Source organism: Leucoraja erinacea, chromosome 9, assembly GCF_028641065.1.
Source record: "Leucoraja erinacea ecotype New England chromosome 9, Leri_hhj_1, whole genome shotgun sequence".
Taxonomy (NCBI): domain Eukaryota; kingdom Metazoa; phylum Chordata; class Chondrichthyes; order Rajiformes; family Rajidae; genus Leucoraja; species Leucoraja erinaceus.
The window spans coordinates 37,130,174-37,145,158 of NC_073385.1; the positions used below are offsets into that span (position 1 = coordinate 37,130,174).

The 14,985-nt window shown below is 38.6% G+C and overlaps 1 protein-coding gene across 3 annotated transcripts in view; it reads left to right on the forward strand.

Annotated features, from left to right (window-relative positions):
- The window catches only part of mipol1 (mirror-image polydactyly 1), a 169,127-nt gene extending 154,864 nt beyond the window's left edge, over positions 1-14,263 (forward strand). For all 3 annotated transcript variants that reach the window (XM_055640540.1, XM_055640542.1, XM_055640541.1), the window contains 2 exons: positions 5,084-5,314; positions 12,667-14,263. In XM_055640540.1, the coding sequence (XP_055496515.1) occupies positions 5,084-5,314; positions 12,667-12,733 (298 nt within the window). In that variant the 3' untranslated portion in view covers positions 12,734-14,263. The remainder of the gene's footprint in view (positions 1-5,083; positions 5,315-12,666) is intronic.
- Positions 14,264-14,985: the final 722 nt, after the last annotated feature.

Sequence of the window (14,985 nt, forward strand, 5' to 3'; positions counted from 1 at the left end):
TCTCCATCAACTCAATCCAAAAACAACCTCATCACCAGAAATGTTGCAACATTCTTTGTATTATTGGGGATTTTTAATTTTATTTCTCTGATTTGTTATTCTAATGTATATTTTCTTCTCTGTGCTTCAAACCCATTGATTAAAGGTATGCACAATTTGGTCAGATTTCAGATGAAGATGCTATGCCATTTTGTCATTGGCTTTGAATGCAAAATATATAGGACACCAAGCAAGTTTAAATAACATTAACTAATAGTAGTTGCTGCACAAATCCTCACTGCCACAAGAAACGAGAGTTTGACATCATAATTCCTGTGTCATTTTCAAAGTGAGTTAACACATACACTACGTCATCCAGTTAAATTATTTTGCTTTAAAAGTCAGATAAACAGTGAAATCTTAAATCCGTATCTTCTGTTCCAATTCACTTCAAATATGGTCAGATTAGTACAACCATGGAGAGGGCGTGAGTATAGGTGTTTTTCCAAATGAACAAAATTATCCTCTCAAATGCACAAAAACAGTTTGGATCTGTAGTTCCTACCTTTTTCTTTTCTCGTGTCCACTATCAGATTTTAAAATTATCCCAATCATTCAGGGTAGGGGTGAACTTGCCAGGACAAATCAGCCCAAATAGTAATGCAAGCATGTTTGCTGGAGGGTAGATTCAACAAGATCAAGCAAAAACATGTTCCCTCAACTACATCAGAACAAGAACAGCTGAACATTGAAATCGGGTTGATTCAGCAACCCTGGCAAAATGTAGTCGGATTTGTTAGAGCCCTACTTGTTACAGATCTACAGATAATTTGAAAGGTAGGTTAAATTGTCTCATTCTGCAAAGCTGGCACATTGAATAATTTCAATTTCTACATTTCATTTTTCAATGAAAGGAACTGAGAAACCTGGAATCTGAATTTCAGCTGTTACTTTATTTGAACATCACTGCAGCTAAAGCAGCTGTGTTAAGCCACTGAGAGAACTGGAACAGGATTGCCTTTTTCAGTGGTAGACATATAGAGGCTCTCAGGGCGGAGGTAGCGTAAAGGAAGAAAGCCTATTTCGCTGAGGGAAGTCCTTTGTCTTCGATTGATAGACAATACCCTCTCGCGCAGGGTTTTAGGGTCAGATATACCCAAGTCGAATGATGCTCATTAACAGTCATCAACAGGATGGTGGTTCCATGTGTGTTGACAGCCAATGGAACAGCTATACATCGGGTTCAGGAATGGCTTTGAGCATGTGGAACCAATTATTTGTGGTCTTCACCAGTGGTCCAGGCCTACATTGTTTCATTGTAGATGTGGATGATCATTCTCCTCTGACTTTTGATTTACCTGCCATTCTTTCATTAATCCAGTTGTAAAACAATAAATCAAAATGCCTGGGGTGCGTTAAAATTATAACCTGCATTCAAGTTGGTGAAGTCCTTTCTAATTTCAAGGAGCTGACATTTTGAGAAACTGATTTGGGGAAAAATATGACGCTTTCTCCTTGTTGCTAGTTATCCACAAAGAAAGTAATGTTTTTTTGTTACCCTGGTACGCACTACATTAGCCACCTTGATGCATTGATGTACTGCAGATTGGCTCATGTTCCCCTGGAAGCGTGGAATGAGCCTCAGGCATGTGAGTTGAGAGCTGAAGTGACCTTGGCAGCCATTGGCAATGTGTAACTTGTGCTAGAGTTCGGCTGAAGGTCAGATTGTGGGGTGTATTTAACTATTCCTTGTGAATCTTTGCCTTTGCACATTCCTAACCACGTGTTCTCAAACATGCTTCCAACTGTAAGTGTCCCACATGGTGGTCCTACCCCTCCATCTAAATTGTTGATCCTATGATGTAGCAGTCTGTTCCTAAATTAATATGAAACAGGCCCTTCAGCCAATCACGACTGCACCGACCATTGATCGGTTATGCCACTTTCACATCTGTACAGAACTCATGGACCTCATTAACTTCATTATAACTTCCATTCTGCCCTCAAATTCACCTGGACTATCTCAGACACCTCTCTCCCCTATCTTGATATCTCTATCTCCATCACAGAAGACAGGCTAGCGACTGACATCCAACACAAACCTACCAACTCTCACAGTTATCTGGACTACACTTCTTCCCACCCTGCCTCTTGCAAAGATGCTATTCCCTGCTCTCAATTCCTCTGTCTCCGCCACATCTGCTCCCAAGTTGAAGTTTCCCATACAAGGACATCCAAGATGCCCTCATTCCTTAGTAATCATAGTTTCCCTTCATCTGTCTCGTCTGTGTCCTGTAATTCTGCTATCATTCCCACACCCCAGATGCAATAAAGACAGAAGATAGACACAAAAAGCTACAGTAACTCAGCAGGTCAGGCAACATATCTGGAAAGAAGGAATGGGTGATGTTTTGGGTTCGAGACCTTTCCTGAAACGCCACCCATTCCTTCTCTCCAGAAATGCTGCCTGTCCCGCTGAGTTACTCCAGCTTTTTGCTTCTAGCTTTGGTTTAAACCAGCATCTGCAGTCCTTCCTACACGCAACAAAGCCAGAGTTCCCCTGGTTCTCGCCTTTCACACCACTAGCCTTCGCAACCAATACATCATCCTCCTAACTACTTCTACTTGATCCCACCAATAATTATATTTTCCCAACTCCACCTCTTTCCGCCTTCCTCCGACTGCTCCCTCCATAATTCCTGTTTCACTCATCCCTTCCTACCCAAACCACTTTCCCCTGTAACAAAGGTGATGCATCATCTTTCCATATACCTCCTCTCTTGACTCCATCCTGGGGCCCTGACAGTCCTCCAGGTGAGACAGAGGTTCACATGCACCTCCTTTAACCTCATCTACTGCATCCAGTGTACCTTATGCGTCCTCCTGTACATCCCTGAGACCAAGCATAGACTCGGCGACGGTTTCACAGACCACTTACACTCGGTCCACCAACTGGATCACCAGGTTACTAACCGTTTTAACTCCCCTTCTCATTCCCATGCTGGCTTTGTTGCCCTGGGCCTGCTTCACTGACAGAGTGAGACTGCACACAAATTGGAGGAACAGCACCTGATACTTTGTTTGGGTAGCTTACAACCCAGCGGTATGAACATTACATTTTCTAATTTTGGGTAACTTATATACACACTCCCCTCCTCTCTCCCTTCGCTTTTTCCTCGTGTGTCCCCCCGCCCAGCTTTTGCCCACTTCCTCCACTGAAAGTCAGTAAACTAGTTACATAGTTTGCACCGATGTATCCCTCTTGGTCACATCATCCCTAGCCGACAGGCAGCCTATCCTTAAACCTCCTTGCCTCCCGGCCCTAGTTTGGCCTGTGTCTTTTTTTGCTTTCCAATTTTCTCCCCCCACCCCACCCCCAATGCCCACCACAATCAGTCTGAAGCAGGGTCCTGACCCGAAACTTCGCCTGTCCATTTCTACAGCATCCAGAGATGCTGCCTGACCCGCTAAGTTACTCCAGTGTTTTGTGTCTATCTATGGCCAGTAAGGTCTAGCTATAAGTCTTTATGATGTGCAGAAGTGTAGTCCACACAACCAATTCTGGAAATGATCAAACATTATCTATTCCAGAAGAAAATCGTGGAAGAACCTCTTGCGTATCCTTATGTTGTTTTCTGAAAAATGCCAAACTGTTAATCACACTCCAACTCCCTGCCTTTTACCACATCCAGCTGAAATCTTTATTCGTGCGTATAAATGCTTGTATCATGTAAACATGTGTACAAGATTCCCTTCTCATCTATTGCACATTGAATTTTTTAACCTTGCTTTCTCAAAACTGGCCGATCAGGCAGTTTGGGAAGGGGTTAAGTGATCCAATAAATTATGAACTATTCACTAGAATTGGCCAGTTCTGATGAAAGCATATCAACCTGATACAGTAATCCACTTTCTCTCTCTCGTTATAGATACAACCTGACCTGGTTATTTCCAAAATAGTATTTTCTTTCTGATTCTTCGCAACTGCGATATTCTTTTTCTCATTGATTTTCAGCTCTCCTCTCGCAATCAACTCCCCATATTTATATGTCCAAGCAGATTAGCTGAGTAACAAACTTTCATAAGGAAGAAGGGAGAGAAGGCAGGTACGGGATATTGAGTTGGATGATCAGCCATGATCATATTGAATGGCGGTGCGGGCTCCTGCACCTAATTTCTATGTTTCTATGTTTCTCAGCCAGCATCTTGGGAGCAACACTACCTGTGGTCATTCTAGTGTCATTTAATCACCTCCCCTCCTGCCCTCCACCCTCTACCGCTGCATTGCGTAAGACACAATTTATTGCTCATTATGTAGTGATCCTTATCTGAAGATTTAATATTTTATAAAGAGGGAAATGTAAAATGTATCCAAACTACAAATTCCATCCTAATAACTCGGCTGACTGGAATGCAGGGAGCATTTCAACCAGTATCCAAGGGTAAAGCCTAGGTTTGATACAATCATGGCATTTAACAGGCTTTTGAATAGGCACGTGGATATGCTGGGAATGGAATGGAATGGAATGCTATTTATTGTCATTCAAACCTAGGTTTGAAGTTTACTACAGTATTTTACATTACAAAAAAACCCAAGATCCACACTTAACACAGTTTACATAAACATAAACATAAACATCCATCACAGGGAGTCTCCAACACCTCCTCACTGTGATAGAAGGCAAAGTCTTATCTCTTCCCTTTATTCTTCACCCGCGGTCCAACTGCAGCGTCTAGGAATGAAGGGATATAAATTATGTGCAGGTTGATAAAGGTTGGTCTTGACACTTGCGTCTTCGGAACTTGCATTGTGGGCCAAAGGGCCTGCTCTTGCGCTGTACTGTTCTATAATATTTAAGTTTTTTATTTTGTTATCTTTAATTACATTATGTCAAATGAAGAAGCAAAGTTTATAAACACCATCTTGCCATGCATCATAATATGTTTCATGTTTAGTTCCACCAGAAGGACCTTCACCGAAAAACAGTTTAAATATGTAGACGTGTACACATTGGTTTTTATAATTTGCAACATTATCAATAGATATATCATTTTTTAGATTTAACAAAAAATCTATTTTTTAAATATGTTTATATTCTTTCAGCTTACACAAGTCATTATCTCAAGAGGCCTCTCTCACAGACCAATTCAACGTTACCCTGGGTACTTATGGCGATGCTTTGCGTGCCAGCAAAGGAATGATATCAACCACTCACCAACAAAATGAAGATCTTGCAAACCAGCTACAATTAGCCATGGCAGAACACGCAGACATGGACATTAAACTGCAACAAGCTTTGGAAGCAAAAAACGAATTAATTGAAAAAGTTCAGAAGTGAGTACTTCGATAATCTTTTAAAAGTTGGAAGTATGCTTGTCTTTAATTCCTTAGTTCCTTTGTATGTGGGCATGTGACTTTTGACAAGGTCCCCGCACGGCAGGCCAGTCAGGAAGGTTAGATCACACGGGATTCCGGAAGAGTTAGCTAGTCAGATACATAATTAACAATGTTAGGAAGCAGGGTGGTGATGGAAGGTTGTTTTTTTGGACTGGAAGCCTGTGACTAGTAATGTGCCACAGGGATCGTTGCTGAGCCCATTATTGTTTGTGATTTACATAAATGATTTGGATGACAATGTACAAAACATTTTGCAGATGCCACTAAAATAGATGGTATCAAAGACACTGAAGAAGGATATAAAAATTACAATAGAGTCCTGATCAGCAATATACTGCTTAGTTGAGTTTCGCACTAACACACAAGTCATGTATTTGAGTACTACATCTGGATTTAAGGACACAATGCAAACTGATACTGTTATACTATTGTGAAATTCCTGTATTATCAGGTTTTGAGTAGCTGAACACTGCTTTTGGATATCTTGTGTTTATTTGTTGTCATGATGCCCAAGCCTCTTAAAAAATGGCTTCCAGACAAGCATACTTCCAACTTTTAAAAATGGCTTTCATTTTTTAAAGAATCTTTCCGGCAGATAATCATTTAAGTGCAATCACATTTAATAAAGATGTGAAGATAAAAGTTACAGTAAAAACTGGAAGTTAATGTTTGCCTCTGGTATGGAATGTAAACTTATGTTCTTGATGTCCCAGTAAGTTAAGGAATAATTTAAAGAGTAAGGTCCCACATTTCTTCTGAAATGTGAACTTCATTTCAATTAGCATCCCCAGCCCAAAATAAATGGTGATGTTTGATAAATCTGATGTGTTAAATTGGCTCCACAGCTAAGTAATAGCAGATCTCTAAATAATCTTATACATGAATTTGGGACATTTGGGAATATGAAGATGAGAACTATTTTCTTGAAACGTACAGTTCTAACAATATTTCTTGCTATTTTTAGGTTAAACTAATTGGGGAATACTAGTTGTCACTTTCTCACTTGGAAAAATGTATAAAAAACTAAAATGGAGAAAGTGGGAATTTCCGACATTGTTGTCTTTCAAAACTCGAAGAATAAACGGGAATTAGAAATTTGGTGGTGGATTTGTGTGGAAAGGAAATAATTATCTCTGTACTAATTTTGCCGGTAGCCCCAAACTAACTTGTAATTTCCAGCAACTAATTTGGGAAGTAAATTCTATGATGAGGTTTATTTCCATGGCATTGTGGCCGCACTATATTTTCCATCATAGTTTGGGAACATGTCAATGTGCATGCAATGGCACTGCTGGAAAGTAATTAAAGTAATTGCTCAAGTGGAGCAAAAGCGTGGAAGAGCCAGATTCACAAGACCTGATCTCCCTTTGCACCAAGGGTAATTAACAAAGTGTTAAGAGGTGTATCTGTTGCCAACATCAACAGAGATGTACAGGAATATTTTACTGTGGAACATGCAGCCTGAAGAAACTTTGTACAATTAATGTTGGCATTATTGAAGAGCTTATGAAGCCTTTGTTTTGCCGTGGATTGAGATGGTTTCAAATCTTATATGACAGATCAATTGTAGCCATCAGTTGTTTGTATCACAACCCATATTAAGTAGTTTCAAATAACAAGTAAGTTTACCAGTAAGCATTCCTGTGTTCTTGTTTCTAGTAGGTGAAGCAATACAGCACGGATTAAAGTGCAGTGTTATACTTTTCAAGAAAACTATAGGCTACTCACAACTCGTGACAATCTCAGCAAGGACCTCATTACCTAAACTTGTTGTGCTCTCCGGCCCACACTAATTCAGTTTGGATACAGAGAGCTGACTGAGTAGATCATCACCCACATTATGAAACAGATGAGGCCATGTTGACTGCAAGTAAAACAATTGCTTCACTTCAAACCCCACTCCTTTTAATCCCCAATAATGCTGCAACTTTTTCTCTCTACCAAGCCCACCACTGTTACCTTTGATTATTTTACCACTTTCAACACCACACACAAATAATTTACAGAACCTAATTAATCTAATTGGGTGAAAACGAAGCATCTGGAGGAGATCCACACGATAACAGGACAAACCCGCATTCGCTATGCCGACTGCATTTAAAATCAGGATTGCAGTCAGTTCCCTTGAGCTGTGAGGCAGCTGTGCTAACTGCTGCACCATCATGCCATTCAGATTCTACAAATCTCTTCATAAATCCAAAAAAAACTCAGAAACGGCCTGACCTGCTGAGTTCCTCCAGCATTTTGTGTTTTATTCATAATACAAGTAAGTCTTGGGATCGGATTCTGAGTCCTTCCCTGAACATTCTGAACACCCACCACTGCCAAAGGATTCTGCAAAATCTCTAAACCACTTATCTGTAATTAGCTTTTTGCCCAGGGTCACAACTTATGAATGAAGTTCAGGTTCTTATACCAGCCAACCTGGCGCAAAGCTGAAAAATCCAATGCAAAGTCAGTAATCTCCCATTGTTCTAACTAGTGAGCCCAGCAGAAAGTAACAGACCAGGTTAGAATTGCATAATTGATCACCTGTGCATGGGGATTTAAGACTGTGTTGTGCATGGTAGAGAGCTGCCAGTTCCCTTTTGAACCATCAACAAAAGGTAATCATGGTCCAGTACTACTGTGGAATTGTGCCAGCTTCGACAGAAAGACCTGAGCTGTTATAGTCATTGACCGAGACAAATCATACACTTGCCGTATTATTGACAACTGCCCTAACTTCTAATCAACCATTTGTGGATAATCTGTTAACTTTGATACTTTTGAGACTTTAGTATTGATCAGATTATTAGAAATTGTCATTCAATTGCTTTAACATGGTAGGGCTAGTGTTTTCGTATTACTATCTCTCCTTGGAGCAGGACATGAAAATGGCATTGACTGTGGTCCTATATTTGAACACAGCTTCTTCCTTGACATAAATATATAACATTCACTCGATGTTCAGTTATCTCCCTGAACTTTGCAAGAAAGATTGTCAAGGCAGATGAGAAAATAACAGTTTTATTTTAGGTGAGGTCCCATTTATTGCCCACCCCTAATTGCCTTTGAACTGAGTGGTGTATTGGACCATTTCATTAGACAATTAAGAGTCGGTCATATTGCTCAGGATGTTTGAAAGAATGTTTGTGAACCAGATAGATTAAAAAAATAATTTGGTAGTATTGTGGACACCATTATTAATACCATTGTAAAAAGTCTTGCTAAATTCCATTGAGTCAAAGTCCACTGCCCTGCATTCATCAACACTCTTGCAGAGATGTGCAGTCAGGGGAGGCAGAGTCTCACCTGTCATATTTCCAATGAAAATAGCTGTTAAGAAAAGTAAAGAAAAATAATAATAAAATTAAATAAATTTAAAGATTTTTCCACTTATCTGCATTATAAATGTCATTTCTATATGAATCTAATCATTTTGATAGTAAAAACCACAAACTTTTCACAGCTCCGCTGCAAATACATGGAGAGATGAGAGGCGAGGCAGCGACGAGCTGAGCCTCCCCTCTGATTGCACAAGCCCTCAGAAACTGCATGGAGCGCGGGCAATAAGCGTGTGCCTGTTACTATCTCTATGTATGTCACCAAAGTAATGTGTGTAAATCCCTTCATTACATGTCCTTATCTTCCATAGTCCAGGTAACGTATTTCACATATAAAGATATCAAATTTGGACTCGATGGTCTCACATAAAACTGCATTGAAAAAGCTCCAGGGGAGGCAGCGATCACATCTGCCTCACAAGGGGGCGTGTCTTGAGCCCAGTGGCGGAAGTGCGAGAGTCAGTTACATAGGCTCAGCCCATGTAATTGACGCTACCTCACTCTCCCTCCACGCTAGCTAGCTTCAGCCCAAAGATCATGGAGCGGAACAAGATACGCCTCTTGGGAAGGTAGACTTTGTCGGTACATTGGCAGCAGCTTCCTATAGTAGATAGCATAGATGGTGAGAGCAGGTATTGAGGGGGGTTGTTCTGGAATGCCAGAATCGACCGTTTAGCCTTCCCGAGGTGTCATGAGCCGATCTCAAAGAATCACCAATGAAGGGAGGTGCCCACTTGATAACCCCAATGAAATACTTGCATCTACATGATTCTTTTTTTTAAAGAGCTAATTAATATGTAGGTAGGTTTTTTTTGCATATGGAGTCATTTATTGTAAGTTGGTGTATTTAGTTAGATAATACTTCGGTTTTGGGCCTGGTTTTCTTAGTTGAACGCTTATCCTGGAGTTATAGCACCTACTTTGTGTTTTAATTGTAATTTATCATTAACCATTCCTCTGCCCACTTAGCCAATTGATCAGGATCCTGCTGTAACCTTTGATAACCATCGTCACCCATTTCAGTGTCATCTGCAAACTTACTAATCTTGCATTGTACATTCTCTTCCAAATCGTTGATATAAACCACAAACAGTAAAAGGCCCAGTGCCAATTCTTGAGGCATATCACGTGCCCCAGGCCTCCAGTCCAAAAAAGAATCCTCGAGCTTCACTCTCTGCTTTCTTCAATGAAGCCAATTTTCTATTCAGCTAGCAGAGCAGCCTACCATGGCGGAACCTTGTTAAATGCCTTGCTGAAATCCATGTACATATCTTCTACTGATCTGCCCTCATCAACCTTTTTGGTTACCTGGGCCTTAGGGCCAGAGTTAAAATCCAAATGCCCATTAGTATACAGTCATCTCATGTTGGTAATAGAAACATAGAAAATAGGTGCAGGAGTAGGCCATTCAGCCGTTCGAGCCTGCACCGCCATTCAGTATGATCATGGCTGATCATCCAACTCAGTATCCGGTACCTGCCTTCTCTCCATACCCCCTGATCCCTCTAGCCACAAGGGCCACATCTAACTCCCTCTTAAATTTAGCCAATGAACTGGCCTCAACTACATTCTGTGGCAGAGAATTCCACAGATTCACTCTCTGTGTGAAAAAATAAATTCTCATCTCGGTCCTAAAAATTCTCATCTTACCCTTATCCTTAAACTGTGACTCCTTAAACTGTGACCCTTATTCTGGAACTTGTAATGTGTTTTTGCTCCACCAGGGCCATTGGAGTGTTGTGGACACATATTCAAGCTTTCTCCACCCCACCAAGCTGCCTATTTCTCCATTTGGCCAATGGATTTCCATGGCCCAGTTATTCACAGTAGGATAAAACTGCCAGCTTCATTCGTATATTAATTACTAACTCACACAAGGAGAGATTTTGTTACCCAACTAATCCCTAGCAATGATACTTCAATTTGAATTTATCAACATAATTTGGAAATTAATAAAAGGAAGAAAAAGTTGATCTGATTTTGTTTAATGTCATTTGTCTTTGCTAAAGAAAATGTTGTTTAAAGTGTGGAGGGAACTGCCTGACTTTCTTGACAATTATGACATTTTAGTGACAAATTGAAAAAAAAAAGTGAACAACTCTAAATTGTTGAGCTGTATTTCGAAACACAATCATAAAGTAAACGTTGATCCCGCAACCTTTCTTGGCGATACATTGCATAATACATAAATATATAATTTTAAAAATAACATGCCCTTGGGTCTCAAAAGGCAGGACATAATTTGTTGTAATTTCGAAATGAAAATACTTCTCAATTTTAAACTTTAAAATGATATTTAACACTAAAGTCTTAGTTATATGGGTACAATAATGTAAAGTGAGACTATGGTTCTTTGAAGTATATATATATATATAGTTAAATTGTTGTGCAAATTTAGGCAACATTGTGAAATATTTCACGTTTTCCTTAAACCAATGTTATTAACATGGAACCTATTTATTTATCTCAAATGTAATCATTCGTTTCAGAATTATTCCAGAATAATGTGCAATTCTTGTGGAAAAAATCAGCATTCAGCAATAGCCACTGGCAGCCCTCAGCCTCTCAATGAGATCCAGCAATGTAGATGGGGAATGGAAGGAATATGAAATAATTGCACCTCAACGTGAAATGACCTCTTAACCTTAAAATCCATGAGAGATTGTGTGGGTTGTAAGGGGGAAGTTCTGACACTCTTTCTCACAGCTCTGAGAAAAATGTGATTGGAACCAAGTATTCCTATGTAATGTCACTTGGCAAAAGAACCCATAAGGAAAAGGGAATTTAACACATTGGTGCAGAATGTAGTTTCATTCATTGAAGCTGAGGAGAATGGAGTCGACCACCTTGGCAATGAGAAGCGAGTTTCTTTCATTAAAATGGAACATTGTATCTATAGCTACTCTCCCAAAATTTAAATCTTCAGGATTTATTTGTTTGGATAGAGGGGAGTTTTGCCTTTGAGGAACAAAGTATAATAGACTTTTGATTGGTGCCCACAGAGGGAAATATGAACATACACATTGTATACCAAGAGCAGTGTCAATTTTAGAAATGTTCTGACAATCCTGGAAAATGAATTGTTCATTTACATGTCACATTGTCCTCGGCCTTTTCTATTGGGTATTTATATTTGTAAAATAGTTCGATTACATCATTACTCTTGCATTGATCAATTTATGGCTGTCTTGTTCAAACTATTCAACAACAAGCTGTTATGTTACTGGTTGTAGAGATAGCTTGTTGCAGCAGCTTCTATGCACAGGTTTTACTGGTAAATCAATATATATGAATGCACAAACTTTCATCTTCCATCTAATAGTTTTAAGCAAACTGTAAATGAACATGAATCAAGGTATTCCTGTGGAATGCAATAGATGGTAGGTTTCAATGCGTAGGTAACATTGCAATATCCACTGCCCTTTGACAATCATATTGTATACTACCACATGGTGTGTGACATAAACAAAAAGATGACTGATACTTCCACATAGACATGTTTTAATGTGCAGATATTTGTACTTAAAAAATGCATATTGCAATGCATATTTCATGCCTAAATATACATTGAAATAAATATCAGGCTTATTTTTTAAGAAATTATTTTGACACAAAAAAACTGAGGGTTTTTTTTTTAATTGCATTAAGATAGTCAACAGTTTTACTAAGATGTTTTGGGAATTTAGTAAACTATGATGTATTACTTGAATTTAGGAAAAATAATTGTATACAAAAGAAAAATTTTCTGGAGAGTTTTAACGGACAACTCACTCACTTATCTGTTCTAAGAATAGCAACGGTCTGAGAAACAAAATGTAGAGATGAGTTTGTATCCTGGACCAGTTTCTCTGTTGCACAGTACATCTTTGTTTTCTAATGACCACCAGGCAAGCTTCTCCTCTGTGCAAATATTGTCACTTTCAGCCTATGAATTTCTAATGTTGGTTCCTCTTCTTCCTATAGGTTGGAACGCCTAGTAGATGTCCTGAGAAAGAAGGTTGGAACAGGGAACATCAGGACAGTGACCTGATTGAGTTAATAGTCACATCTGGCAACCAGGCTGCTCTATTCATCGCTTTACAAATAAAACCTCCCGGTCTTAGGAAAGACGTTGTAATTAGCACATTGAGATAACATTCCCAACAATTAGCAAAATCTGTATTTTTTAACGTGGCAACAGAAATATTCTATATTAATGAGGCTTGTAAACATGCAAAAGAGATGTTCAGATTCACCAGCTTTATCTGGAATTTGATAAATACATATTTTCATGCTTAATTAAATGTTATTCAATTTATTACATTTGTAAATAAGTATTGCATTAATTCCAGTATAAATCCATAATAATGCTCACTTCATTAATGACTGGAAACAGGACAATAGCCAAAACATATATTCTTGTGTGAACCTAAATTAGAATATTGCAGATTGATATTGTTTGCTCTTTGATGTTTAGCTTTGTTTTAACATGATGTGTATGAATCAGTATCAATGTTTTTTTCTAATATATAATGTTTGTGGTAGTTTATTGCAGTATATTGTGTAACAGGGGCATCTCCAGAACAGTAAAGTTAATTCACGTTTTTAATTTGTTCAGAATTTGCATCAAAACCCGCTGTAGTAATGAAATAAAGAACAATGTACATTTAGTAATACTGAGTGAACTTTGACTTTTGGGGTGTATTGGATTGAATTGAGAGTTTTGCATCATGGATTGATAGATATTGTATTAACTATTCTTTTAACTCACACCATTGACTAAATTAATTCAAGAATTCATTATATCATCGATGATTGACATATTTTGAAGTAATTTAAAGATTACCCAGAAAGACAGAATAGATTTGATTTGGTAGACAGTGAAAATGCAGTTGATAGTTGGAGATATTGTAGTAAGTTTCCACTCTATTAACTTGAAATTGGTAACAATTAGTAACAATTAGTCCATAACTGTTCGTGTAAGAAATTTAGATTTCTAAAATGTGTGACATTTTTAAGGGTTTTAAAGATAATGAACAAGGTACTTTAACGCCCATGATCAGAGTAAAATTAGCATGTTAGCAAATTCAAATTTATGCGGTACATGTAAATTTATATCTGTACCATCTAAGAATTGGTTTGCCAGGCTTGTGCTCTAATTATGTGAAGGCACGGAGATTTTTAAATTATCAGCACCACCCACGGTAGAGCTAATAAACGATTACAAAGAAATCAAAGGGGAGAACGATCATACGTGGGATGTTGCAGTTCTGCAGTCGTGTTTGATTCGTGTAGGTTTGTTGCTGTTACTCTGTTTGCAAAAAGAGCAGTCCTGGGCAAAATATGCAATGATTTATTAAAGAGAAGATTATTAACGCAACTGGAGTTGGGAAGGGCACGGGAAGAAGTATTCATTTTTCCATGCAACTGGTCATTATTCTAGTTTAATATATTAGATGAAAGATTTAAACTTCTTCTGCGCAGTTTATAGCGTTCTCACAAAACCAGCACATGTGTATCTCAAATAACTCCATGGATGTTATGTGGTTATCGAATAAACAATTGACCAGTTATGTTCTAATGTTGTATCCGTCAAATGTCTTTTTGTTTCTTAATGTGAAAGAAAATCAAGTTAACGGGACAGGTTGGTGTCTGAAAGTTCTGCTTCTTACCAATACAATTGGGAATCACGTTACGATTTTGATTTATATTAATAATAATCAGACGATACGATGTGTTTTCAATGCAGTTGTCAAATTGGATAGAAACCATTTATAACAGCGATATTTAGAATTAGGGAAGGTGGAGAAATCTAGATAACTTTTCGCCATTTTTCCTTGCACTTCATTTGTGCAATGGACACGATGTTGTCCCCATGGGGATCGTGTGTGATCGATTATGGAGAATGTTGAGATATTAAATGTGAACCATTCCTTCTATGAGTGAGAATATGTATGTTACGCAGAAGCGTCTGAAGCAGACTTCAATCGTCTAGCTGTCATATAGAGAACATTGTGAATAACAACTCAGTTATTGTGAGTTGTCAAAACTCAAAAGTCAAAAATTGTGAATAACAACAGCTCAACAACTCAGTTCGAAAGCTTATTGATAAAATGGATCATCGGCGCTTTTAATAATAATGTTCGGAGTGATATCTGAAGAGATTAAAACTATCACAACTTGATAAGGAGACTGGATGAACAGCAGACGCTGGGATCTAGAACAAAGGACAAAGTGATGGAGGAAATCGGCCAGTCAGGCAGCATATGTGGAGGGAACAGACAGACGTTCTTTCAGATCGGG